General features: G+C 47.5%; 3 protein-coding genes and 1 pseudogene across 4 annotated transcripts; all 4 read right to left on the reverse strand.

The window, feature by feature from the left end:
- Nucleotides 1-4,808: 4,808 nt before the first annotated feature.
- LOC112873300 lies at nt 4,809-5,582 on the reverse strand (the record flags this gene model as incomplete). The annotated part of the gene is made up of 1 exon (XM_025936292.1): nt 4,809-5,582. A coding segment is annotated over one exon (714 nt), but the record flags the coding sequence as incomplete, so codon positions are not given.
- A 424-nt stretch (nt 5,583-6,006) lies between these two features.
- Nucleotides 6,007-11,849, reverse strand: LOC112874483 (protein FAR1-RELATED SEQUENCE 6-like). Of its 2 annotated transcripts, XM_025937817.1 has the most exons (10): nt 11,258-11,849; nt 11,032-11,126; nt 8,820-10,946; nt 8,591-8,701; nt 8,408-8,512; nt 8,201-8,257; nt 8,037-8,116; nt 7,077-7,331; nt 6,649-6,825; nt 6,007-6,211 (listed from the first exon to the last, which is right to left on the reverse strand). In XM_025937817.1, exons 2-7 carry the CDS (start codon nt 11,107-11,109, stop codon nt 8,075-8,077), a joined length of 2,520 nt encoding a protein of 839 aa, XP_025793602.1. In that variant the 5' UTR covers nt 11,110-11,126; nt 11,258-11,849; the 3' UTR covers nt 6,007-6,211; nt 6,649-6,825; nt 7,077-7,331; nt 8,037-8,074. The 2 variants fall into 2 exon arrangements, with proteins under 2 accessions (XP_025793602.1, XP_025793601.1); XM_025937816.1 differs by having other exon boundaries at nt 11,032-11,849.
- Nucleotides 11,850-18,371: 6,522 nt separating this feature from the next.
- Nucleotides 18,372-20,622, reverse strand: LOC112873301 (annotated as a pseudogene).
- Nucleotides 20,623-24,281: 3,659 nt separating this feature from the next.
- On the reverse strand, nt 24,282-26,545 carry LOC112873302 (actin cytoskeleton-regulatory complex protein PAN1-like). Its single transcript, XM_025936293.1, has 4 exons — nt 26,390-26,545; nt 24,903-25,489; nt 24,743-24,798; nt 24,282-24,522 (listed from the first exon to the last, which is right to left on the reverse strand). The coding sequence occupies exons 1-4, from the start codon at nt 26,543-26,545 to the stop codon at nt 24,461-24,463; spliced, it is 861 nt and encodes a 286-aa protein (XP_025792078.1). The 3' UTR covers nt 24,282-24,460.
- Nucleotides 26,546-26,665: the final 120 nt, after the last annotated feature.

The raw sequence follows: 26,665 nt of genomic DNA on the forward strand, positions 1-26,665 counted from the left end.
TGGCTTATGTTATCCGGTTTTGTAGTTAAAGGTTGAAAATTAAATTTTTATGATAGTTCGAGGGTGTAAATCGAACTTTGTTCTGCTTGGTCTAATTGCAAGGACCACATTTGTAGGATCTGAGGGGAAGCGGAGGGCGGTCTGAGTGATGCGGCGAGTGGCGAAGCGGGCGGATGAGCGGGGGGATTTTGCGCACGGCGAGTACAATGTGCAGGTAGGATCACGGTGGTGTCAAAAACTTTTGATTTTTGGCAGAAATATTTTCCAACTCGTGATTTTGAAATGCTAAGATACGGTCGTCCGAGCTCGGATGAAAAAATCAGACGCCTTGCTGGTTCCGGAAAGACGCGTGGCACCTTCTCCTCCACATCTGAAAATCATCCAACTGATGCTAAGTGATTACTTTTTACCGCTCGTCTAGCTGCCGCCGCCGGCCATCCTGTCCTCGTCATCCTCACCTACAAGCTTAACTCCACAGCCCAAGCGCAAACAGCAGCAATAGTAAGGGCAGACGCACACATCCATCTCCTCCTCATACTCGCCACCATACTCGCCCACCACCACGAGGTGTATGTTGTACCCGCATTCCAGCAATCCATTTCCAGGGCACTCGCAGCTTGGATCCCCCATACCTCCGATCAGCTTGGAGCTCGCAACTCCCTCAAATTTTATGCGCTCAAGCCCATTCACAACATTTGGTGCCTCGCCACCACGCAAACCACCAGCATACTGAGGTGAGGCAGCTCGGCGTAACAACGGCGCGCTGAGGTGAAGCGAATCCTAGCGGCGCGTGCTGGAAGTGTCGAGATGGGGAAGAGGAGCCAGGGAAGCGAAGCAAAAATATGTTGTGGGATACTGGCATGCCGAAGAAAAATAGGATGGAAGTCTCTAGATTTCATGTTGCAAAAGGTATGCCATCCTGTTGCAGTAGAGGTGGAGAGATGTTGCAATGTCATGTTGCAGATGTTGCAGCTATTTCTTCTTGATGTTGCAAAAAAGTGATACAGCACGCGCGATGTTACGATTCTTCTAAAAAAATGAGGATTCAGATTAGGTGTTGCATGTAAATATCTGTATTTTTTTTGTGCGAATTTGATGTTGTTATGATCTTCTGTAGGGAGCTATTATTTCTCTTATTTGGATGTTTCAAAAAGATAAGTTTGGATGTTGCAGATTCTGTTTAACCATGTGATAGGAATTTATTGGTTTTGACGGTGGGGAATTGGTCTGTTGCACACAACATTAGTGAATGCTGACGGGATTTCTGGTTTCGATCACGGGAATGGTCATGCTGAGGGCAACATCAGTTATCATTGCAGTGGAGATTTTCATGATGGAATCGGTTAGGTTGCGTGCAACATCGGTGAATGTTGTAGCAGGATTTTTTTTCTAATTTTATCCAAAAGCCTATGCCGCTTGATGGAATGGACACCACGGCATCTGACGCTATTGTCCAGGATCGAACGTCCGGACGCTAGGAGGCCCACTCATGATTTCTACGAGTCATACATCCCATTCTATGTCTCTCGACCTTAACAGGTGGGTCCAACATGAAGGAACCTGATCTAAGTGAAAAATATTCTCAAATTTTTTTATTTTTTATAGTATAGATTCACTACCATTCTTCATCTTCGACTTCTACACTTCAAGTCACGGACACAACGAGGGAAAAAGAAAGCGCATTTGAGTCCTGTTATATTCCGTTGGAAGTGAAGAAAAATCAGGAGCCATTCTTCTAGAGGCAAATAGGTTATTAAATATTTTCTTATGCCACTCGTGCAATGCAATACGACAAGTTCCATAACTAACGGCAACGAGACCAACCCACGCAAAGCCTCGAAACCTAGGAACACGCAGCGCCGGTGACTGCGACGCCGCCTGTTCCTCGATCGTCCGGTCGGTCCCTCTCTTTTGATGAATTCTCCGCCCACGGATCCTCAGGCCATCACCGCCTGCGCCCCGGGTCCCTCTTTCAGTCTAGTGTTGAGTGGAGGGAGATCCATGCATCCATCCGGACGAGGATTTATTTTGTTCCTCTTGAGTCCCACTGTAGCTTGCGATTTCGTTCCTTCTCGAGTTGAAATCTTTGGTTGCAATTGCGTCGATTAGATGGATTCCCTTCCAGAAAGAGCTCTCCCCTATTTGATGGGATCCGTTTCCTCCGCGTGATCATATTTTGCTACAGGCAACGCACAGACATTTATAACTAGGAATAACTTAATTCGGAATTAAAATAAAGAAAATTAATAGTACTTGATTAACCAAAGAGTCCACGTCGTATACGAGGAGCTAACTTCAGAATTTAAAAATGACGGAAATAAGTAACTGATTTTTGTGATCCTTTGAAACAAAATCCAACGTACTTACATTTTGTTAATTCTTCATAAATTTTGGATAGAAAGATTGAGATAGGACTTTGTTAACAGGTGATTTCCTTGCTAATCTCTTCATCTCACCATAGAATATTATGATGGGAAAAATATAGATGCTGCCTTGGTCTAGGACGGGACAAAACAATTACAATGACATCACAAACAATACTATTTGCATAAACTTCTTTTAGAGTAGAGTACAAATTTTATTACATCCATTCAAAATTATTGGCCACTTTAGTTTTGTCCTAACTCGAACATTTTTAACTTTAATCAAGATATAAAATATGTCAATTTTCATAATACCAAATAAATACACTATCAATACATACTTTATAGTAGATTTAATGAAACTAATTTGACGTTATAGATGCTGGTGCTATTTTCTATAAATTTTATTCAAATTAGATAAGTTTGAAGTAGAACAAAGATAATAAATATCTAACAAAGTGACTAATAATTTAGAATAGAGATCGTAAAAAAAATATCTAGCTACCCGTGCTATTTGCGCGGGCCACCTTGCTAGTTATTTAGATCTGACGGTTGAAATCAATTGAATGAAAAGCTGATAAATGCACTGGCTGATTTAGTTGTAGGGATGTACATGACTTGCACTAAAAATATTTTCTTATGGAGTTTAACCTCCATGAGAAGTGGACGCACTGGATGTGGTCCACTCCAACAGAAAGGAAAACATAAGAAGCATATGCATAAATTGAACAAATTCCATTTTAGAGAAACAATTACAGAGTTTTAGAGTTCTCAGATAGATCGAGCGGCACTCGAAAAAATTATCAAATGTATATACATAAAAATCTAATTTTTTTCAGCATAAAATAATTACTCCAACGAATTTTGTACAAAATTTTATTGATAATTAATAGTGCAGTTGTAAATTTTCCAAAAGCTGTTAATGATACTTTATTGAATTTCAAGTTTCAATAGCCATTTTACATTCAGTACGTTGCAACCTCATCACATCACCCGGAAATCAATCTGAACTCGAGTTAAGTTGGAAAGTAAACGATTTAATAGTCAAGCATTGAAGAATGAACGATTTTCTAATTGAATGTTGACAAGTGGACTGGACTGTAGTTGAGGACTATGAAATGGAGTTTTTCAAAATTAAAATGCTGATTTTCGATTCTAATTCATCCCGTCTTTTATGCTTTCGATGGGGATTTGAAACTGCTTAGATGGTGCTGACTAATAAGATTTGAGGAGACTTTACACACTTCAGGTGCCTGAAATTTATTTTTTAGATTGAGAAAAGTTCCGGCCTTGAACATTCAGATGCTAGAAATTAACATAGATTGTAGTTGACAGTCAAATCCCACTGGGCGGGAACAGATTAGTTTGATTAGATGGACACGGACGTTCTTGATCGACTGAACAACAACAACAACAACTTAGCCTTTTATCCCAAGCAAGTTGGGGTAGGCTAGAGATGAAACCCACAGAAAACAAGAATAAGAAACACAAAAAGTGCACAAGCCAAAGGAACAGTTAGGGGTTAAACAAAAAGTAACAAAGGTCACGGTTCAGGTACATTAATTGCTAATCTCCAAGCGCTCCTATCCATAGCTAATTCCTTAGCGATATTCCACTCCTTAAGGTCTCTCTTAACCGTCTCGTCCCAAGTTAGTCTAGGTCTACCTCTACCTCTCTTTACATTATCGCCCCGCTTTAAAACTCCACTACGCACCGGCGCCTCGGGAGGCCTCCGTTGTACATGTCCAAACCATCTCAACCGATGTTGAATCAACTTCTCCTCGATAGGTGCCACCCCGACCCTATCTCGAATCTCTTCGTTCCGGATTCTGTCCCTTCTTGTATGCCCGCAGAACCAACGCAGCATACGCATCTCTGCTACACTCAGTTGCTGGACATGTCGCCTTTTTTAGGCCAACATTCAGCACCGTATAGCATCGCTGGGCGAATCGCCGTCCTATAGAACTTACCTTTTAGCCTCTGTGGCACCTTCTTGTCACAGAGGACGCCCGAAGCCTGCCACCACTTCAACCACCCGGCTGAAATTCTATGTCTAACATCTTCATCAATGTCTCCATCTTTCTGAAGCATTGATCCTAGATACCGGAAAGTATCCTTCTTGGCCACCACTTGACCTTCGAGGCTAACGTCCCCATCCTCATGCCTAGTCGGGCTAAAGTCGCACATCATATACTCGGTCTTGGTCCTACTCAGTCTGAACCCCCTCGACTCTAACGTGTGTCTCCACAGCTCTAACTTCATATTAACCCCTACCCTACTCTCATCAACTAGCACCACATCATCAGCAAAGAGCATACACCAAGGGATATCACCCTGTATGTCCCTTGTGACCTCATCCATCACCAAAGCAAATAGATAAGGGCTCAATGCTGACCCCTGATGTAGTCCAATTTTAATTGGAAAGTCACTGGTATCGCCATCACATGTTGGAACACAAGTCACGTTCTTGATCGACTGAAGAAAGGAAAAAAAATATTCAGGCGTTTAAAACATGTTAGCAAGTAGCAACATTTTCCCTAGATTCTCATCGTCACAAGAATTTGTTACCTCCATGATTGTAACGAACCAAACGAACACCCAGTCACCCACTCTGATTTGCCACCAAAAAAAGAAGTGACGGCGGCGACAAACATGCGCGCCAAGTGGGCACGCCCCGCCGTCGCACTGCTCCACGGCCTTGCCGTCGCCGGAGACCTTCGCGCCCTTGGCCGGCGCGTCAGCCTCGCCGCGCCGCACGGAGCCCCACGCCGGCAGCCTCGCGGAGCAGGTGCGCGCCAGCATCGACATGTTGGGCCACCGACCGGAGTTGCCGAGCCGGCCGCTCCTCCCGGCGCGGGCGCCGAGGAAGCCGCGCCGTGCGCTCCCGTCGCCGCCGGTCTGGACGCTCACCGACCGCCGAAGGTTGCCCTCCGCGACAACCTCCCTGAGCACGTGCTCGAGCAGCCGCAGCGTGTACCACTCCGAGGACTTGGCGGCGGCGGGCCCGGCGAGCGAGTGGCCCGTTGTGTGCGACTTGCTCCGCAGCGCGCGTTTGACGCTGCCGATCCGCATCAGCTCGGCGGCTTCCTCCCTCCTGATCCTCTCCTCCTCCGTCTCCTCGGCATCGACGACGACGACCACCGCCTGCTCCGGCCCCGTGGCTGGTTCTGCCGCCGGCTGGTGCGGCACCGGCGGCACTGCAGGAGCGTCCAGCTCCGGTTAATTCGTTCCGGGACGCACTTTGATCCGATCAACGAGGTCGGGCCGGCCGGCCGGCAGGCTCCACCGACACGTGGATCCGGATTCCATGGAGCTGCAGCCAGCAGGCGTGCGTGCGAGTCGTGCGCCGTGCTCCTGTCTTTGGGTTCCGTTGTGTCTTTGCGCAGTAGGTGAGTGTACGATCGAGCTGCTGAAAATTAGCTCAGCAGCCAGAGGTCGGTCGTTTCTTTAACTTGGATTTGGGTGCTATTCGTCGTCTCAACCTACCACAATTTGTCTCAGTTAGAACATTGTGCTCTCTCTATTTTGTAATCGCGGTACCCGCACGCAACATGAGGCTCCGGGTTCGTGCTAGTTTTTCAACATGTTAATCCGTTTTTTACCGAGTCTCGCGAAATAAAGAATACTTGTAAACATAGAAAACGATAGAAACGATTGGCAGACCTTTTTTGGACCAATAGATTACTCAAAATTAGCGAAGGCGCTATCAGACCATCTTCCTTTGCGTAGGCACGATCAAGACTACATTCTGTAGGTAAGTTTGTACTATCATCTCAATGCGGACAAAAGGTACATGAGGCATCCTCCCACAAGCAACATGTAGTTTGGGCTTATGGGTAGTGAACCACCTGCAAGGGAAACAAAAGGATCGTGTCAAAGCAGGAAAGGATGGACGTACTGAAGCAAAAAATTTAAAAGGAGGCGTTTGCTGCTTCATCAAGCAACATGAACATCAATAACACTAATTATAGGAGATTCTTTTTTCTGAAATGATGACACTGATAGCACCGGATTCTGTTACTGCAATGAAACTCTAAGCACAACTGCATAAGCTATTTGTCATGGGATTCTGTTACCCTAATGATAGCAGATCATGGAGTTAACTGAGATGAATATATCATATAACTAACTTCAGAATAACATAGTACACAATGACTTGGCTGATTTGAAGAGTAAACAGTTCTCTAATTCCAGAGTATGTAAAAGGAGATAAAAAGAAAAGGCTGTTTAAAACATATAGGATGCTGAAAGCAGCGGGAGAGAAGTGGCAACATGAGCATCTTACCAATAAGATACCTATTCCTTATGTTCCATTCATAGTCCCAGTGCACACTGTTGCACTTAACTGTCCAATAAGACCAGCCAAAGGATGCTTCACCATAGACCTCTAATTGCGCATTTCCAAACAATTGATATTGGACTTGTGAAGCGTTCGTCACATTCCATTCATTTACCCACTCTCCTGAGTATTGTAACACCAGGGGTTAAACAAATTAGCATAAAGGTGTACCTATAAGGTACAAAGGAAGAGCAAATAGCATCTGGTACGAGAAACGGAGAAAGCGTCTTTCTAAAGTGGGTGTGAGAAACAATTTGATTAAATAAGTCTGAAAAATTTAAATGAACTATATGAGATATTTGAATGAATTTACCATTTTGATATAGGATGTTCTGCATAAACAGAAGAGTTTGAATTGAGTTTGCAGGACCTACCGATAAAATTGAGAGGTCCATTTGCACGATTCAAGGACTGTACTTGAGGTAGTCTGTTCTTGTAAATGAACTGTATGTTCTCCGTTGCATTCAGTTTTTCAAAATATGGATCAAAGAGGTTGTAGTAATGTAAGTCTACAACCATGTTAGTTGCACCCAGGTAAGCCTGGTAAAGCTCCATTGGGTCTACATTCCCAATCCTCTGGCAGAATATGACATAAGCAGTGTCTGAATAACTTCGTACAATCTGGTAGCCTGTTTTGTAATATGACAATTGACATCAGCAATAAGCGTACAGTAATGCAAAATATTAAAGTAGTCGTGTGAGAAACTGTAGCAATCAGATTCAATATAAGCTTTATGCCTGAAAAAAAAAAGCAGAATCTACAAGGATCTGCTCTTCTATTCACATGAGCCATGAACAGTGAACTCGACATCACAATCACTCGCTCTCCTTACGCATGAGTACTTTGTACATAACAATGCAAAATAAAGATGAATTGACTTTTAAAAAAAATGAAGGAAGAGAAAGTTCATGCCCTAGAAAGGCTAAACGTAACAGTGATAGCATATAAGATAAAGTGTAGCTATACTTAGACTCGATAGTATTGGACAAATGCTATAGAATCTTACCAAAAGACGTGATTTTTCTTATTGATTCACATGACGACCATTGATCAGAAAACAACATAGATTGAACCAATAATGTTATGTCAATACTAATTAAGCAAACTTTGGACCATATCGACAGTTTGACACACTTGCACAAGCATACAATAACAAGTATATACATCAAAGTAAATAAGCAATAGCATTTAACACAGATATATGCATGGGTGGCATGATTTAAAAATAGAAAGAATACCGAAATAGAAAAACCAAAACTCTTGGATGTTGGCAGATGAAGGAAAAATTATGAGGTCAAACATCTACACAGAAAAGGATAAGCTGGGCCCTTACCTAAAATTCTATTGAAATATTAAAGCAAACAACACGCCCTACCCTGTTCTTCTCGTAGGAGTTCTTAGCACTGGATTATCCTGCAACATGGTCATATGAGTTATTTTCACACCGATACCTACAGATAAACTTCAAAGTCAAGAACCAATATTGACTAGAAATACCTGCAACATTGGGTGGTAAACCCACTGATTCGCGAACCCATGGGGTTCTGCCTGCACCTGAAATGTTTAAAACAAGGTGTCAGTAATTCTACATGGCAAAGATGCACAGGGAGCCCATTATTGAGAGAAAAAAATAGGAACTAAATAGTTGCAAACAAAGAACATTATATGACATTATAAACATGTAGCCAATTGAATGACAGAAACCTGCATGAAATTGCTCTGCTGCATCCTTTGGTGGCTGGGTACTTGATGTTGGTGATTGATATCCATTCCAAAATGATTACTAAATGAGAGATTTGGTATTCCTTCCTGTGCAAGTTTGCAGCAAAAGTTTTCAAATATATGCGAGTATTAATAGCAGTGGCAGACAAAACAAAAAATGTGTACCATTAAATCAATTCCTCCTTGCACTCCCATGTGAGGACCTTCAAGATGTGAGGCTGAGGGCCCTTGGATCATATTCGTATCATCTGTGACAAATGATGACCGCAGAAAATCCTGCTTAACAAGAATATACGTCAACCACAAAAAGATATAATTAAAACTGAAGTGTGAGGTCTGGCCATCTGGGGCTCGTGAGTCATGCCTTAAGTAAAAAAAGGTAACTAAGACTAACCTGTTCTTTATTTGGCTGTGTTACAGTTTCAGCATTAGACTCTGCCACTTTCTTCGGTGGCCGACCGCGACGTTTTGCATGAGCTGACTGAGAATTCTTTACGCTCTCTGAAAACTGGGGATTAAAAAGGCCTTGACCGTTTTCTGGTGCATCAGCCTCAAATGAAAGAAGTGTTGACTGCCTGTCTCTGGCAGCTAGTCCATCATCCAGGAGAGATCTTTCCGCTTCTCTCAGTAACTTCAGAGCAACAAGGTACCTACTCTCAGATACAAACCCTAGATTGAGCAACTGACTGCATTGACTGAACAAATAATCAGAGCGCTCAACAATGCCACTAAGGGGCATTTCGTTGGGTTTGTTTGCTTTAGAATACAATTTCTTATAGTCCCTTCTCCAGCGATCCAGAACATAATCTGATGGGATCTCAAATATCTCCTGCAACTTCAACACAGATAATGCATGCCTACATAGGACACCGGTGAACTGAACGAAACCACATTCACACTCAATTTCAACCTTCTCTTCTTTACAAAAGTACACTTCATAGGTCCTGCTCTCTGTGTCCTTTCCATCTTCCATGTATGAGCATTCTTTTACTTCAAAAGTGACAAGTCGACCATCAACTTTAATTGGCATACCATCACAATACATTGTTGCTTTCAACTCATCCTGAAATTTTCTGAACATGTTTATTGTGTAGGCTTTGGCCAGCTGCTCTTCCATGTAGAACTTTGTTACTGTTAATGGAGTCCTATGGGAGGATTCTTCATCTGCTTGCCACTCTTTCTTGTATTTGTTCTCTAATATCATCTCATATTTACTGAAAAATTGCTTCAAAGAAGTTTTTGGGTACACAAAACCATCATAGTACGAGGAAATAGACTCCCCACACTGTGAAATAGACATCCCTGCCCAGAATTTGTCTCTGAGATATGCAGGTGCCCAGAGTTGGCGGTGCTCATACAAGGAACTAAGGCACTCATTTTCTCCAAGTCCATGCTCCTCGATAATCTTTTTCCAGTCTGCTTCGAACTCTGGGATCTTCAAAGATCCATATGTTACTTTCTTCAGAGCATTCTTGATTGTCTTAAACTCTGCATGTTCTTTAAAATTCTCCGATACATCTTTCATAATACGATACAGGCAAAGGCGATGTCTAACTTCATGGAGAACTTCTCGAACAGCATCTAGAATAGCATTGTAATGCTCAGTGATGATTGCCTTCGGGCAGCGACCTTTCATGCATGCTAAAAATGCCCTAAATAACCAAGCATAACTGTCAGCACTTAGATCTGAAAGTAAACCAGTACCAAACAGAACAGGTTGCCCATGATTATTCATCCCAGTGAAGAAAACAAGTGGCAAATCATATTTTTCTGTCAAGTATGAGGTGTCAAAATAAACAACATCATGACCAAAGTAATCATTTGCTGCCCGTGACCTAGCATCACTCCAGAACAAGTTCCTCAAACGCCCTTGATTATCCAAATCTACTAAGTAGAAGAAGTAAGGATTCTTGTTCTGCATGTTCCCAAAAAACTTCTGGATATACTCATCATCTCCTTCCCCGAACTTAAGTCTTCCTATCTCAGTAAAGTTCCCTTGCTCTTTTTCGGATGGAACATTCCTGCGACCCTTCAAACGTGAAGCAGGTTCCCCATTCTTGGCATCTGTTAGCTTCTTGTAACAATTAGTGAGTGACGCGGAGGACTGGTTAAGTGGATGATTGTGCTCGAGCTTAGCATCATCAATATGAAGCCACCTATCTTGCCTTAACTTTAACGAGATCCTTGCTGGGCAATTGATCTTGGTTGACTCTCTAGACAGATAGCTCGCATTTGCTCTCCCTCTTCCAGCTCGACTACATCCAAGCACCAACCTCCGGCACACCCCAGACTTTAGATAGGATGACTTCAGAATGATCGCCGCAAACCCAGAATCCTCAGCATATTGTTTATAGTACTTGAGCGCATCATCATAAGTTTTGAATCTCAGCCCAAAACGTGGTGCATTCTCATCCACCTTAGCCTTCCCACCATCTTCCTGCCCACTGTCATTATCATCGACGAGTATCACCTCCTTGCCCTCGTGCAGAGGCACCTCCTTGGCCGGAATCCCTCCCAAATCCTAGCAAACAAAACAGACACATTACAAGTTACCATAGCAGCTGGCGCCAAAATTAAACACTTAAACTAACCTAAACATTTCTAACCTGAGGCACCTCAACACTTTTCAGCACTTCGCCATTGCCATGTAGCTCTGCGCCAGGGGCGGACCCAGTATAGGACATGGGTGTACACCCAATAACTTTTTCCAAAAAGATCGAATTTAGTAGGCAAAATTATGGTCAGATCCGAATACAAATACCATACATTAGAGGTTTGGGTGTTTGATTTCGCGCAGCAGGGATGGGAAGGGAGGGGAATAGGCAGGCATACCCCTGTGGGATGTTCGTCGTCGCTCGACGAACCACGGGCAGCGCAACTCGCCCTGTCGTCGCCGCTAGGAAAGGAAGACCGAGGCCGAGAGAAAGAACAGAGAAGTCGTGGGAAGGGAGGGCGCTGCCGCACCAGCCGGACTCGAGCTGCAGCTGAGCAGGGGAGCGTGGAGCGCGGCGCACGGGCCGACCGCGTGGAGAGCGACGAGCGCTGGGGGAGCGAAGGGAGAAGTTGGGTCGCGGTGCCGAAGGAGCGGGCCTTGTTGCCGTGTGGGCGTGTTGCCCGTCAAAGGAGAAGGAACTGCTGCTCCGCCGCCGGCTACCTGCCAGATGGTGGGGCCGTGAGCTGCTAGGGCCGCCTGGCTGAGAGGAACTCGTGCCGACGGAGGGCCGTCCAGCGCATCGCCCGTCAGGCCGTCACTGTCAGACGGGTGGAGGCGCTGGCACGCCGGCACACCTGATCTTGCGGGGAGGAGAGGAGGGGAGGGGACACCACCGCCGCCGATGAGAGAGACGAGAAGACTGGCGGCTAGGGTATAGATGGATGGAGTGGGGATTTCGGGAGGAATGAATGAACTGGAGGGTCTGCTTATTGGACCTGGGCTCCATGTGCAATTGGCCTAGTAGAAGTTTGGTTATTCGGTTGCTTGAGCTAAGAACTGAAAAAAACCAAAGTTAATTCGGTTATTTAGATTTGGGAACCAAATTTAGGACTGAAAATATCAGTTTCGCTCGCTTCGGTTTCGATCTCGATTATTTCAGTTTGCTTTTCAGTTATCAATTAATTATGCCCACCTCTAATCGTAGGGAGGAGAAAAACTGCAGCGGACAGCTGTTGCACGGGCTGAACCGGTTCATGGGAGAGAGATGAAAAAAGACTCCATAATCTAAAATAAATTAATATTTTAAAGTAACAAATTAACAACTTTAAAAATTAGAATAACATTAAAAAATAATATAATCAACATTTTTCAAAACATAAATCAATATTTTGTAGAAAGTAGTATAGTCAACATTTCTATAAGCTACATGTGAGTAGAGCATATTTAACATTTGAGATGCTAGGCTTTTATTTCTTCTTCTTCTCCAAAGTCGGTAGCTGTAGGACCACCATGGCAAGCACTAGCAGCGTGTGGTGGAGACAGACGACATCAGCAGGCTACAGTGACGGAAGCGATGGAGATGAGTGCTCCCAATGAGCACGGGAAGCCACGGCGAGATATTATGCATGGGGCGCCGCAACAAGCACAGGCAGTGCATGGCGGAGGAAGCGCTAATGGACGGCAACAAGAATGGGGCGTGCAGCAGCACAAACGGTCCAAATCTAAAAGAAATATTTTAGTCTTTTATCTTTTTAATAAAAATATTACCCGAACATAATATGTAGGTTTTCACCTTTAAAAAATTTTACATCGTAAAGAATACTTTTAGAATTTTATTAAAATTATATATATATATATATATTTCTTTCAAGATAATATAAAAATAGTATAAAGTTTTTTCTTTTAACGATGGTTCTAGATAAAAGTTTTTTTAACAAAAATATCATCATTCGCTACTTAAAAAAGAAATTGAACATTTTTAAATATAATATTATAAAAGTACTAGTTATTTTTTAATTTGGCTAGCACAACTACACTATGATCTATTAAATTGTTTATGAAGATAACCAACCAGCGACTTTCTTATTACTAAAGTTTACGAGTTATCGTGATATCTCCCGAAATATGTAATTAATCATGGAACTTATATTTTAGTCAAAAAGTTAAAAATATATTTAGAAAAACATAACTTGCAAAACTTATGAAGATTTATGTTCTTCTATATATTTTGGATTGTTAGTTTCAACAAGTAGTTAAGAAAACTTTAATTTTTATTTGAAAATAAAGTCTACACTTACTTAAAAATTGTATAATAGAATAATATATATTTAGTAATAAAATTAAGAATATATGTACACCTATTTATATTCCTACATCCGCCACTGCTCTGCGCCATTCCCATCCACGAGAATCACCACATCGTCGATTGTTGCCTCCCTCACCAATTCCTCTAACATGAAGGTAGATTCAATGTGGGACATGGAGGTTCAGCTGGACTAAATCCCCAACAAATTTGGAAACTAATACAACCGCAGCCGCACCTTAGCTAGATTCTTGAATTGGCCTCTCGTGCCAGAGAAGAACAGCAGAACCCTGAAGTGAATTGAATTCGATAAGAAAAACCGCACAGCAACCAAATCCGCAAATGAAAGGCCCCTAAAACAAAAACAACTCCTAGAAAAAGCCCTCGAACCAAGCTAGGTTTTGCTCACCAACGGAAGCGGAAATCGGTGCAGGTCCGGATCCGGATGGTCATCCACCCCATGCCAGGTTAGTCTAGTGATGGTTGAAGGCTGAGAAGAGTAGGAGATAGATGCCTCTCAACGACGGACGGCTTCGAGGAGGCCCCCCTGCTGTTTTCCGTTGCCGGCCGGTGTGGTGAGGTTGCCGATGATGAGTCGCAACAAGTTGTGGCGGCAGTAGAGCCGGTAGAAGGACAAACCATAGATAAAGAGCTATGAAAAAGTCGCTGGATTTTTTTCTAGGCTTCGGAATGGGTGGATCTGCGTGTGCATGAATTCCAAAACACCCAGTAGGCTGGCACATGTATCTGGGACTCGAGACCACGTAGAACTGAATGGGCTTAGCGGCCCGAGCTTCCCCAAACATGTGTCTTGGTTATTCCTGCCCAAGATTCTGTAGGCCTCAGTTTCAAAGAAAATAAAAAATCTGTAGACCCTATTTAAATAAAAAGATTATTGCAGACCTCAGTTTCAAACAAAAAAATTAGTGAATCAATGGTGTACGATCAGTGCACATGCGCTAAGCAATTGAGCTTGTAGCATGTGTTGTGCTGTAATTTTGGGTTTAGAGGAAAAGTGTGTTACAAAGCCACCGGGTTGCCCTTGCCCCACAGCAAGCTTTTGGCTTGCGTGCGTACGGCAAGAAATAGAGAAACGCTAGCTGCGTTGCTACACGATTTTGGACAGACAAGAATTTGCTACTACGACAACAGAAGGCGACGTATGGCGAGTCGGCGACGACTCGTTCTAACTGCACCGTGGCAAGGCAGCATATCGTCATTCGTAGAGATATATGAGCTTATTCATTTTTTTCCCTCAGAACATAAAGCAGATTGTTGCAGGCGCGAAGCTATGGTTGAATTGATCCTGGTACACTCTCTATTACATAAAACAAAATTGATATATTACATGGTAAAAATTGAGACAACTACTAGGAATTTATTTTTTACCATGGTGCGAGTGCATCGGGGAAAGTTAATATGGCGTCGCCCCTGGTTGCACCCATATACACACACCACCTATTTGCTTGTATGAATATTTTGGGAGATCAAACTGGTGAATCTTGAGATTGAGGATTATGTATCGGTATGTGAGCTAGGGTTCATAAGTTTGGTTCAATTTTGCCAAAAATTGGATATTTCAGTCCTAGAGGTGGTGATCAGTAAATGACCATACCAGTAATATCAACTATTTTTCTAATAAAATTTGTTCAAGTTTTCAAATTTATTCTGATTTTAAAAAAAATTGGGCCAAAAACCAGCCTACTAGTCTTACCGTTCATGTCCATCTTTTTCTAAAAGCAGTAGATGGTATACTTATGTCAGCTACATCTAATAGAATAATTAGCTGAAAGTGTGAGCATTTTACTTGATTGGAGATCAAATAAAGGTTGGCAAAAGTTCCACCACAAGAAACCTGATCCAGGTATATAACATCAACCTTTTGAGGTACAATTGCTTTTCATATTAACAACTTGAAATCTCATAGTAGCATATGTCCAAGAGAAGAATAATCCCACTTACAAATTGGCAAATAAGTACGATATGCGAAAGCTACAAAGCCAATTCTCAAGTAAACTGGTAGTGGCGGCACATCGCCGCAGAAAAGCAAACATACGCTGGAGCCTGGAGCCGACGAGCTCACGCTGTCCCTGCAGGTTGCTTGGCGCCGTAGCCACCGTACGGAGGGTAAGCCACGGGAGCCTGGTATGGCGGCTGCGACGACCACTGCGGCTGCCCCATCGCGACGCCCAGCTAGCGTGGTCGTCTGGTCCCTCTGCCGGATGGCGGCGACGTAGGCCGCGATCGCGCAGGCGATGCCGGCGGCGGCCGCGATCGACGCCGACACGAAGACTCCGTCCCTGACCTCGGTGCGGACGAAGTCGAAGTCGCGGCCGTCGCTGCTGCGCCCGGGCCGCCGCCCGACCGCGGTGAAGCCCCCCGTCCCTCCCGCATTCCGCGACGCGCCGTACATGCATGAACATCACCGCCGCCGCCACCACCAGGAACCTGCGCTCGGGCGCAGCAGTTAGCGCGAATCAAAGCTAATCAGTACCGCGGCGTGGACGTAGAAGCAGGAGGAGAACGTACGGACGTACCACGCGAGCGCCGCGCACACTGCACCTTCCTGACGCTGCCCGCGACGGCGGCGCCGAAGCAGCCGCTGGCCGCGGTGACGAGCGCTACCCCGGCCAGCGAGAGCAGCGCGGTGACGTTGCCGCAGCCGAACGCCGGTACTCGCAGCGGAACGTGTCGGGCCCCACGAAAGCCTGCGCGGTCACGCGATCTGATTCGGTGACGGACACAAGCAACAATGAACTTGATGAGGATTGAGGAGCTAGCAGAGATCGATGGTAGACACGGGCGTCGTCTAGCTTGCCTTGTGCTTGAACTACTCTGCGGCGAACCCCAGGACGGCCGCGGCGAGTCCGAGCACGGCGGCCGCCGCGCCGCGCTCACCACACCCGCGCGTTTCTGCATCCCGTATCCATCGACTGGTTTTCCTCCGGTCGTTCTGTCCGAGTCTCGGGCTCGGGTGCTCAGTGAGAGATGCACGAAAGAGGAAATGTCTAGCTGCAGCAGAGGACTATGGTCCTGTTTGGCACGGCTTGTCCACCAGCTTCTCATCAAGTTTCAGCTGTGGGCTGCCCAAACGCTGGGCTTCTCCCCCACTTGCCCCGGTAGCGCTTATCCACCTCTTTCACAAAACGCGCGTCGGTGAGCAGCGGGAGCGGACCAGCTTCTGTGCGGCTTCCGCCCCACGCGCCGGCCTCCGCCCCCCGCCCCGGCGCCGGCCCCCGGCCTCCGCCTCCGCCCCCGGCGCCTCCGCCTCCGCCCCCCGCCCCGGCGCCGGCCCCCGGCCTCCGCCTCCGCCTCCGCCTCCGCCCCCGCGCCTCCGCCTCCGCCCCCCGCCGCCGCGCCTCCGCCTCCGCCCTCGCGTCGGCCTCCGCCTCCGCCTCCGCCCCCGCGCCCTCCTCGGCCTCCGCCTCCGCCCCTGCGCTCCGCCTCCGCCCCCGGCCGGCCTCCGCCCCCGGCCTCGGCCCCCGCCCCCGCCTCCGCCTCCGCCCCCCGCCCCCGCGCCTCCGCCCCCCGCCCCCGCGCCCGCCCCCGCGCCTCCGCCTCCGCCCCCGGCCGGCCTCCGCCCCCCGCGCCCTCCTCGGCCTCCGCCTCCGCCCCTGCGCTCCGCCTCCGCCCCGCGCCTCCGCCTCCGCCCCCCGCCCCCGCGCCTCCGCCCCCGCCTCCGCCTTCGCCCCTGCGCTCCGCCTCCGCCCCCGGCCTCCGCCTCCGCCCCTGCGCTCCGCCTCCGCCTCCGCCCCCGGCCGGCCTCCGCCTCCGCCCCCCGCCCCCGCGCCTCCGCCCCCGCCTCCGCCTCCGCCCCTGCGCTCCGCCTCCGCCCCCGCGCCTCCGCCTCCGCCCCCGGCCGGCCTCCGCCCCCGCGCCCGGCGCTGGCCCCGCCCCCGCGCCTCCGCCTCCGCCCCCGCGCCCTCCTCGGCCTCCGCCTCCGCCCCGCGCCTCTTGTATAATTATCTTATTTAAGAGTATGATTAATTGTATTGTATGATTAATTGTATCATTATCTTATTTAAGAGTAAATTATAATTAATTTTATGACATATTAATTGTTAATAATTTATGAACAAGTTTCAGCTGTACCAAATAAGGCAGTGACCAGCTGCTTCTCGGGCCAGCTAGCCACCAGCTGGCTTCTGAATAAGTTTCAGCTGTGCCAAACAGGACCTATAGCTGGCTGGCTTGGGGTATAAAAAGGACGTGCTCCGATCCACGCGTTTCCGCGATTTGGTCGACCAGCACACGACACTATCGTAGTACGACCTGATCTCCTGCAACGAAACATTCAAATCGTAACCATCACCTGAGCACGATATATCAGTCAAATGGGTGATTTCATCGACAAGATAAAAAGTGAGCCCCGCGTGGGGACACGATAGCTAGACAATTTAGACATGATGCTGGATTGATGGAAGTGTTCAGCCACCGTAAAGTTGTGTGGAGCTAAAGTTGAGTACTAAATTTTAGCATATATTAGCATTTATACACGTGCTAAAGTTTTTAAATCTCAACTAAAGTTTAGCTTATTCTATTAGCGCTCCCGTTTGAATAAGTTGGTACTAAAATTTAGTACTTTCACAAATTAGCAATTGGATCCAAAGGGACCTTATACGCTGCTAGCTGCGAGGTCCGGTCTCCGGCTCAGAGTGAATTTTCTTTGTGAATTGTAATTGAGAAGAAGCATCTATCATTCTTCGAGGAGCGGGATAATAACTGAGCGAGCTGTGAGAAACGTTTTCAAAAGTTTTGTTCATATTTCTCCACCACTCATAAAACTATGGTAAATACGAGAAACACATCTATCCGCAAGCGGCATTTCTCCCCCCCCCCCCCCCTACCGGTAGAGTAAACCATATATAGTATCCGCTCTCGCAACGTTGCTGAACATTAGCAAAACTGGGAGTATATAGGTTTCCTCATCAAATGAGCCATAAAGTTAAAGATGTAGGAAAAAATAATTATCTGCTTTCTTTGAATAAGACCAATATACTACCTACGTACTAAAATAAGTGCAGATACATACTTGTCCAGTACATAACCTGAATTTCACTTATTTTTAGGCAGAGGCAGTACATACATATAAATGGCATACACACATCACACGCCACGGAGGCAAAGTCGGCAAGAACAACGTGACCTTCGCACGGACTTTACCAAAATTGATGCTGGGCCGTCGTCATCTACCAGCAGATGGATGATTCTCACAAGGAATCCACGAACGCTGATGCTATCGCGTCCTTGAGGCCAAGCGGGAAGGTGCACGCATCGTCGCGCTTGTACATGTGATCCATTCCCCGCGCGAGGTTGACCACCTTCTCCAACAGCGCCATGGGGTGTCCCCCATCAAGACATCCCTCGACGATGTCCATCCATGCTTCGTCGATTAGCGCCCCAAGCTTTCCCTTTGCCTGCTCCACGGTGAACCCGTACTCCTTCATGCAGGTTTGTACCGTGGAAACCACGTGCTCCGAAGCTGGTTCCCGCTTCAAAAAAAGGAGAGAAAAAAGAAAAGAGAAAAGGGATCGAATAAGTGGGTTGTTCACTTATGAAAATGTTTAATTTTCATGTACACATATATAGAGTGGGCACCTCATGTGGCATTGTGTCGTTACTAACGCGAGCGATAATACAAACACCTCTAATGATTTTTGCATAGGAGGAAACCCAGTCGATGTCCTCCCTGGTCGCCACATCTCCCAGTGAAATGAACGCGAGGTTGGTGATATGCATACAAGCACTGCTAGGGGCTGAAAGCTGTAGGTGCTCTTCAACCTTTGCTGGTACGTAGCCCTCATCGCGCCATTTCACCTCGGCATGGTAACATTGGGTGATATCAATGAACTATAAACATGTAAATGGAACAAACTTTTATGAAAAAATCAACCTAAAATAAAAATGTTTCTGTGCTTATTTTTTTTGCTTGAGGTTTGGAACATTAAAAAATTACCAGTTCTTTGACCAACTCAGCATGACTGTTTTTCTGAAGCTTTAGCTCCTGGATGATATCGTTTATATCGTGAAGTACGTTGATGTATAACGCCTTCATGTATGCTGGGAATAGCTCCGCATCCTCTTCATCCCGTCTGCATAAATTCCAAGCAAATGCAATTTTGTGTTCTTAATTATGATGGCCAATTTTTTGGGCATTATATTGCATCTGCTGCTATCTTAGGAAGTGATCATGGAGGCGAACTTAACCTTTCAATAGCCATAGTGAACTTCTCGCTTTCTTCCGTGGTGCTATAGCTGTCGCAGAAGTCATCTATCAATGACACAAGTTTGAAGAACTTGGTCAAGAGTATCCGTGAATACGAGTAGTCGAGTACGGAGGCTCATACACAACCCCCGGCATCCAAAAGTACATCTCCACCACTCTTTCCAGTGCAAATCTCAGGTCTGCCCGTGACCGGAGATCCTTCCACCATCTGCAGAATTACCACGCATATACGCGGCGACATTGTTAACTTGCAATTGATTAATTCAAGTGAATTACCACTAATCTCACTTTGCAAACTATTAATAATGATAATGTCTGTTTCTTACATTGTTAGAGATCTCAACTCGTCACAGTAGAGAGCTTGCAGAATGTTGTAGTCCAGCTTTGCGAGTTCCAGAATCACTGCGCGCAGCTGCTTTCTGCTCGTACACCGAGATGTAGCGCCTTGCCTCCACTCTTTGAACCCTCCTGCACCGCGGCGTGTCCAGTGTACACCGCACCTCTTTTGCCAGCTCTGGCTCCAAAGAATCCATCACGGATTGGAGGCGGATCTTGGTGAAAGTGACGGCGCTGTCAAGTACCTCTTCCCCGCGAGTTCTGAGGTGTGCGGCGTCGTATAGCATCAGCAGGCCGTTCACGCCAGCACTTGCAAAGTTTCCTTGGTCATCTCTGAACTTTATGAATACATCTACATACGTATTCATGTTAATGAATCTCAAATGGTATTACGGGTGAGTTAGGTTGTTGATAGATGTTGCTGCCTAGTTTAGAAACTTAGAATAATTACCAGAGGAGACGCTGTAGCCATGCTCCCTGAGCAAATAGAACCGCAGCGAGGTAACGTAGAGCTCGTCGTCACGGCCGCCTTCTTGATGCTGGGCGTCGCGATGAACAGCGCGCAGCAACTCGTCGATTTCCTCTCCGTAGCGGTAGGCCACTCCGATCCGTTGCAGCGTGTCGACGAGCTCCAGCTTGAGATCCATGTCTGAAGAGGAGGCGAAGGTGTCACGCACGATCTGTCTTACCTCCTCCTCCTTGAGCCGGGCCCTCTCCTTCATGCACAGGAGCTGCGATGGAGTGCATGGCTGGTGGCTGAGGAAGAAGTCGCCCTAGGGGCTTGGGGTGTAAGCCTGCAAGGCCGGGGCTCCGTCTCTCGTGCTCCGGCCTCCGGCGGCGGCCGACAGCTCCGCCTCTTCCGGCGCCGGAGCGACAGCAGCGGGGTCGCAGGTACCCATGGCTCCGATCAGGCGGAGCACTAGCTGCTGGACTGATCCTCGCGCCAACTACGTTGCTGGCAGGTTTAGCTTGGAGATGATTGCATTGCATGGCCGCGTCCACCTGACTCTGTATATATATAGACCTCACCCACGCTCGAATTAATTAATCTGACAGGCTTAATTTTGTCATGCATTTTCACCTCTTCAATTTCTCATTTTGCGCCGTCATCAGCCGAAATTTTTGCAATTTACTTTTTTTAAACATATTTGCATTTGGACCCCTATGCGAACTAAATCTATTTTTGATCCTAGGGTCGGCGCATGACTCACGGCGCCGAGATAACACATCTCGACGCGATAAATCACGACGCCGAGGTAACACGTCTTGACGCCACGAGACAACGCTACTCAGGTGGCGGATACCTGGCAGCTGCCTCGACGCCTAGATCCACGGTGCCAACCTCGGCGCCACGGATCATAGCGCCGAGGTAGCAGCCATGTACCCCGCGGCGCCTTCTCTCCCCGCGCCGTCCTCCTCTCTCTCCGCTCTCTCGCGAGCGTGCAGCCTGGCCGCCGCTCGCGGGCCGCGCATCCGGCCGGCTCTCGCCGCCCCCGCTTCCTCCTCCTCCTCCACGTGCGCAAGCAGGGCGCCGCTAGCTGGCCGCGCAACCAGGCCGCCGCTCGCCGCCCGCCTTCTCCTCCGCGTGCGCAGCCCGGCCGGCGCTTGCCGCCCCCGCCTCCGCCTCTACTCGCTCCCCGATGCCTCGGCTGCCACCGGCGCCGCCGCATGGACCTGCCTCGCCGCGGTCCTCGCAGCCTCGGCGCTGTCAGCATAACGCTTCTTTGATGGCCAGCCACCGAGCGAGGGAGACGGGACGGAGTGACGGACATGCTCCAGCAGGAGTCGCTTTCACGCGCCCCAACGTGCTTCGCCTCACCGCCCCAACGATTGTCCGGCGATATCAGAGCCCGGCACACCTGTGATTGCCTGCCTGCCTAAACCCTCACTTCCTCAAGAACTAACAGAAGCAGCAGATGGTGCCAACGATAGGGCCTCTTTTGTGATCCATGTTAAGTCCAGCTCCCACTAGGTACAGTGGCGGAGCTAGGATTGAGAGACAGGGTGGGCCGATAAATTTTTTTCTCTTTATTCACTATAACAAATGTCAAATATGAGCTTACAATATATGACTATATAATAAATACATAATATCTTATAAAAAACTATTTCTCTTTGTTGGGCCTCCGTCTTCTAATGGCTATAAAAGTATCAATAATATCATCTTCCTTCACCGTCAAGAAAATATCTCGCTCAATGAAAGTGAGTAGACAATCATCCAAAAGACTATCACTCATCCGATTTCTCAACTTATTCTTGATAAAATTCATTGCCGAAAATGCTCTTTCAACACCCGCCGTTGCCACCGGTAAAATCAATACCAATTTGATAAGCAAGTATACCAAATCATATACATTATGCCTATTTATTTGAACAAGCTTAACTGAGAGGTCAACAATACTTTTTATGCCTTGGAAGCTATCTTCTCTTCTCATGTCATCAATATAGTTCTGAAGTTGCATTTCAAGTCTTAGCAAGTCCGAGGCCGAAAAATTATTGGGATAAAATTCAGCAAGCCTAAGTACCTTGACAGAATCAAATGAGGCAAATCAGTTTGAAGGATTCAAGGCTGCCATATAAGAGAGCAACTCCATATTAACCTCATCAAATCGGGTATCAAGCTCTTGACTAATTCGATCAATGATGCCAATATATACTTCTCTTCTAAAGTGATCATCATTTGTTTGGATTGGAATAAACCGAGCTGATCTTCCTAAAGGCACATAACCATCATCCATTGCAGGAACATGTATGCCATGTTTTTTACAAAATAAAGTAACCTTTTGAAGAAATCCATTCCACCCATCAGACCTCAATTGTTGAATTCTATTCTTTGCCACGCTAACAAGAGATAGTGCATTTAGAATATCTAAGTGAATAAGTCAATCTGATTTTGTAAAGCCGTTTCTCCTCATTAGTGAATAAGTCAATCTGATTTTGTAAAGCTGTTTCTCCTCATTAGTCACTCTCACAATTCTATTATCAATTGCTATGGCAGGAGTCAAATAAGAGTTATACCTCTCTTGGGTTGCATTGTGCGCACTACCAACATCACCCACATGTTTATCTAATGCATCATCTCTATTCCAATTTCTCCATCCACCTACAGTAAACGGACTATCTTTCCCTCCTTTCTTGAACAAGAAGCACACAAAGCAAAATGCAGTATCATTCTTAATGCTATACTCAATCCAATAATATTTCTAAAACCATAGAAGGTTGAACCATCGATCTCTAGTACCAATTTTTCTTTTCTTAAATTCATGTGCATAAGGTTGAAACGGACCTTTCATGATATACGCTCTACGAACTGCATCTTGGTCATTGATAGGATAACTTACAATGGGCAACCTTTCTGTGGGATCTCGTGGAAGACGATCCGGATCAAAAACCGGCGGTGGCGGCGGTGGCGATGGTGGCAGTGCCGGTGGCGGCGATGGCGGTGGTGATGGCGGTGCCGTTTCTTCTTCCGCTACATTAGTGTTGTCTTCACTTGATCTTGAAATAAGCGAAGATGAAGAAATTTTTTTTGCTGCAAATTTTTGAAACATAGATGCAATATTCACATCTCTCTTCATAGTTTATACACTGATCTACAAAATAATAGAATAATATTTCAATTAGCGATTATATAAAATTATAACATACTATGGGAATTGGCTCATTGGGGATCAAACAATTGCGAACTCACTGCAGATCGGTGATCAAACAATTGGGGATCAAACAATTGGGAATCATACCGTGAGAAGCAGTGGCAGCAGGCCTCATGCCCTCACAGATCTGCGGAGGGTCGAGGGAGCCGGGAGGAGTTGCGGCAGACATGGCGGCAGGGAATGGGTCGCGATCGCTAATCAATTTCGTGGAGTTTGGCGCCTGGCGGGTCGGAGTCACTCGCATTGCAAATCGGCAACGGAATCCCGATCGCCTGCCTGTGCTGGCCAGAGTCCCGATCCAACTCCAAGTCGGTTTCTAAAAAAAATCCAAGTCGCTTGGCCCAAACTCAGGGTGGGCCGCGGCCCACCCTGTCCACCCACCAGCTCCGCCCATGACTAGGTACTTAAGCCAAAGTTGGTTGATGGTGTCAAGTCTTCAGACTTTGTGTTCAGCAGTTGGGTTTGGGGTTGATGCATGTAAAAGGGATTCCCAGTGTTTGTGATCCTGCGAGGGCACCTGCGTGCAAATTGATGTGGGAAATATTAGTCTGCTAATGACGCATCTTATTCGTATGTTTATGCCTGTCTTGTTGCAGCAATAATTTGTGATCAAGCATTATGGTCACATGGTGGCCACAGTTTGCAGCTCGTTTTACATGCATGTTAACCCTGATGTCATTGACCATGTTAATGCTCATGTCATCATAAAACAGAGGCTTGTGCCGACATATCTTTGTTGTCATCGCTGCATTAACAGACCAGCTGCGGATGGACGACTTTTCGAGCTCTGTCGTATTTGAAAAACTAAAGGTTTCCCCTTTGGATAGTTTTTTGTTAGCAAAAATGGCGAAAGTTTCAATGATTGAAGGAGCCTCATACATAACACATACAGAGATGCTTTACAGTAAGAAAATCCTGTTTTCCATTGTATTTGCACAGAAAATTGTGTAAAAGAACAAAAACACTATTGCCCAGGATTGTGTTACTATCATGCCAAAATGGTAATGAACGACACTACAAAAGATGCCATGACACTCCAATTTCAGGCCGAGAAAAAGCTCCCGCCTGGGTGCCTGATGGTATATCAACGTTGATAACACCTCCAGTTTCTGGACGGGTAGCTAGCTCGTAAGTCAGCTAAGCATCCTAAAAAGAAACCATACAAGTGAGGGGTGTCAAGGGTGAGCAGTAAACTACGGAATCATCAGCACTCAATAGCAAACACTAAATACCAAAACTTTCATTCAGACAGACATAAGCAGCAAAGCTCATCACATCCTAATTTATTTATTTTATTGCAAATAATTACTAACAACTAAGGAATCATCAGCATTTATAGATTCCTTCTTGCACTGGGAAGACAAACCTGGAGCACATATATCCCTCGCTTCAGGCACCACTTCATCCACTCTCTTCAGGTACCTGCGATGCAAGCACGGTGTTCGGTGAAACGCCTCAACGATGGCTCGATGATTCCGAGCGAGCATTGCGTTCGTGCTTGATGGAACGCGCCAGTCACCGCTTACCAGTCGAGGACGGGGCGCGGGCGGGGCGTTCCCCGCCAGTAGTCGGCGTCGACGAGCCCCGCGCGATGCCTGCGGAGTAGGGAGTGATTCGCCGTGGCGCGGCGTGCGCCTCTCGAAGCGAAGCCGTGCTCGGACTCGCTCACTCGCAGCGCGGAAGGCGACGGCCTTGAACCGGTGGAGGCGGGGCGGCGAGCGCCGGCCTGGTGCGCGGCCGGCGAGCGGCGGCCGGGCTGCACGCGAGCGAGAGAGAGCGCGGAGAGAGAGGAGGACGGTGCGGCGCGCCGGCCTGCTCCGCCGCAGCGACGGCGGCGCGGGGGGCAGACCGCGGGAGCAGGAGGCACGCCGAGCGGAGGCGCGGGGTCGACCGGAGCGAGCACGCGGAGGAGGGTCGCCGCAGGTGCTGCGCGCAGGCGGCGACGTGGCGGCTGGTGTGGCGCGGCGGCGACCGGAGCAGAAAACGGAGAGAACGGGCGAGACGGGGGTGGCGCGGCCGGCGGCTCGGCGTGTATAGGCCAAGAGCTCGGCGCCACAGATCTTGACGCCGAGCTCGGCGCCGTGACCGGTGGCGTCGAGCTCGGCGTGAAGATCTACGGCGCCAAGCTCTTTGCCACATCGCCTCCAGCTCAGAAGGCCTGTCGGAAGCCTGGTACGGGGGTCGGCGCTATGGATCATGCCGCCGACGCCTGGATCCAAAAATGGACGCCACGGATTATGGCGCCGATCTCTACATCCAAAAATGAATTTAGTTCCTTTAGAGGTCCAAATGTATATATTTTTTTAAAAAAAGACTAAGTTGTCAAAAATACGGCCGTCGTCGGCCTAATCATCCAGCGCCACAATTTTAATCAAGTGATTACCATTGTTTTCTTTTTTAAGAATCTGGCGGAGATCTTGCCGACGGCGAGCGTCGCGTTCCTATAGCCAGCGGTTGCCCCTGGGCTTGACGCGTGCTATACTGAGTAAGCGCGCGCGATCTGTTTGGTTGCGGCTGCTTCACTACTTTTACCTGATTTGATTAATTCAGCTCGTGTTCCATGCCATGGTTACTGAGTAGTGACAGTTCCCAGCTGAGATGCATCGAGTTGGATCGAATCCAATTAAGGTCCGGAGGCAGGCGTGTGAGTGCGAGTGGCCATTTAGGGCGTGATTGGTTACCTAGTTATAGCCCAATCAGGTTCGCGCGATGCGGGCTCCCGACGATTGGTTACCTGGTTGGGCCTCTGAACCAGGCTCGCGCGATGCATACCTCCCCTCCCACCCAGGTCCCCGCGATGCAGAAATGAAACCCGTTTTCCCCGAACCTGGTGGCGGCGATGCGAGGGCGGGCGGGCCGAGGCAGGCGGCGGTGGTCGCGGGTGTCCAGGCGCGCGCTCCCGCCATGGGCTAGGGTTACCGCTCCCCCCCTTTCGCGCCATTTCCATCCTCGCGCGTTCGCGCGTGCGGCAAGGGCTAGGGTTTGCGCGCCGTTCGCCTCCGCTATAAGACACCCCCGACGCCGCCCCCGCGCGCTGCCATTTCCGCCGCTTGAGCTCCAGGTGAATCTCTCTGCTCTCATCCTCTTCTCTCCCTATGGTTGCCGAGATCTGACTTGTTTCCTCCCTATCCTCTCTGTAGCTGCGATTGCTGGGCGAATCTCTGTTCATCGAGGCAAGTATTCCCCCCTCAATCGCCGAGATGTGGCGTTCCCTCTTCGATCTGTCCCCCCCCTCTGTATCTATCTTCCCCTCTCCTTCCTTCGATTTGTGTAAGCTAATCCCTGTTTT

Source organism: Panicum hallii, chromosome 9, assembly GCF_002211085.1.
Source record: "Panicum hallii strain FIL2 chromosome 9, PHallii_v3.1, whole genome shotgun sequence".
Classification (NCBI taxonomy): Eukaryota; Viridiplantae; Streptophyta; class Magnoliopsida; order Poales; family Poaceae; genus Panicum; species Panicum hallii.

What these genes read in the sequence shown, in the direction of transcription:
- LOC112874483 (XM_025937817.1), bottom strand. Translation starts at nt 11,109, where the DNA reads ATGTCCTATACTGGGTCCGCCCCTGGCGCAGAGCTACATGGCAATGGC. An exon ending in AAGGAGGAATTGATTTAATG is followed by an intron (nt 8,513 to 8,590) that starts GTACACATTTTT and finishes AAACTTGCACAG; the next exon opens with GAAGGAATACCAAATCTCTC. An exon ending in AGCAGAGCAATTTCATGCAG is followed by an intron (nt 8,258 to 8,407) that starts GTTTCTGTCATT and finishes TAAACATTTCAG; the next exon opens with GTGCAGGCAGAACCCCATGG.
- LOC112873302 (XM_025936293.1), bottom strand. Translation starts at nt 26,545, where the DNA reads ATGAACAGAGATTCGCCCAGCAATCGCAGCTACAGAGAGGATAGGGAG. An exon ending in CCGCGCCCCGTCCTCGACTG is followed by an intron (nt 24,799 to 24,902) that starts GTAAGCGGTGAC and finishes CTTGCATCGCAG; the next exon opens with GTACCTGAAGAGAGTGGATG. An exon ending in GAGGGATATATGTGCTCCAG is followed by an intron (nt 24,523 to 24,742) that starts GTTTGTCTTCCC and finishes GTTTCTTTTTAG; the next exon opens with GATGCTTAGCTGACTTACGA.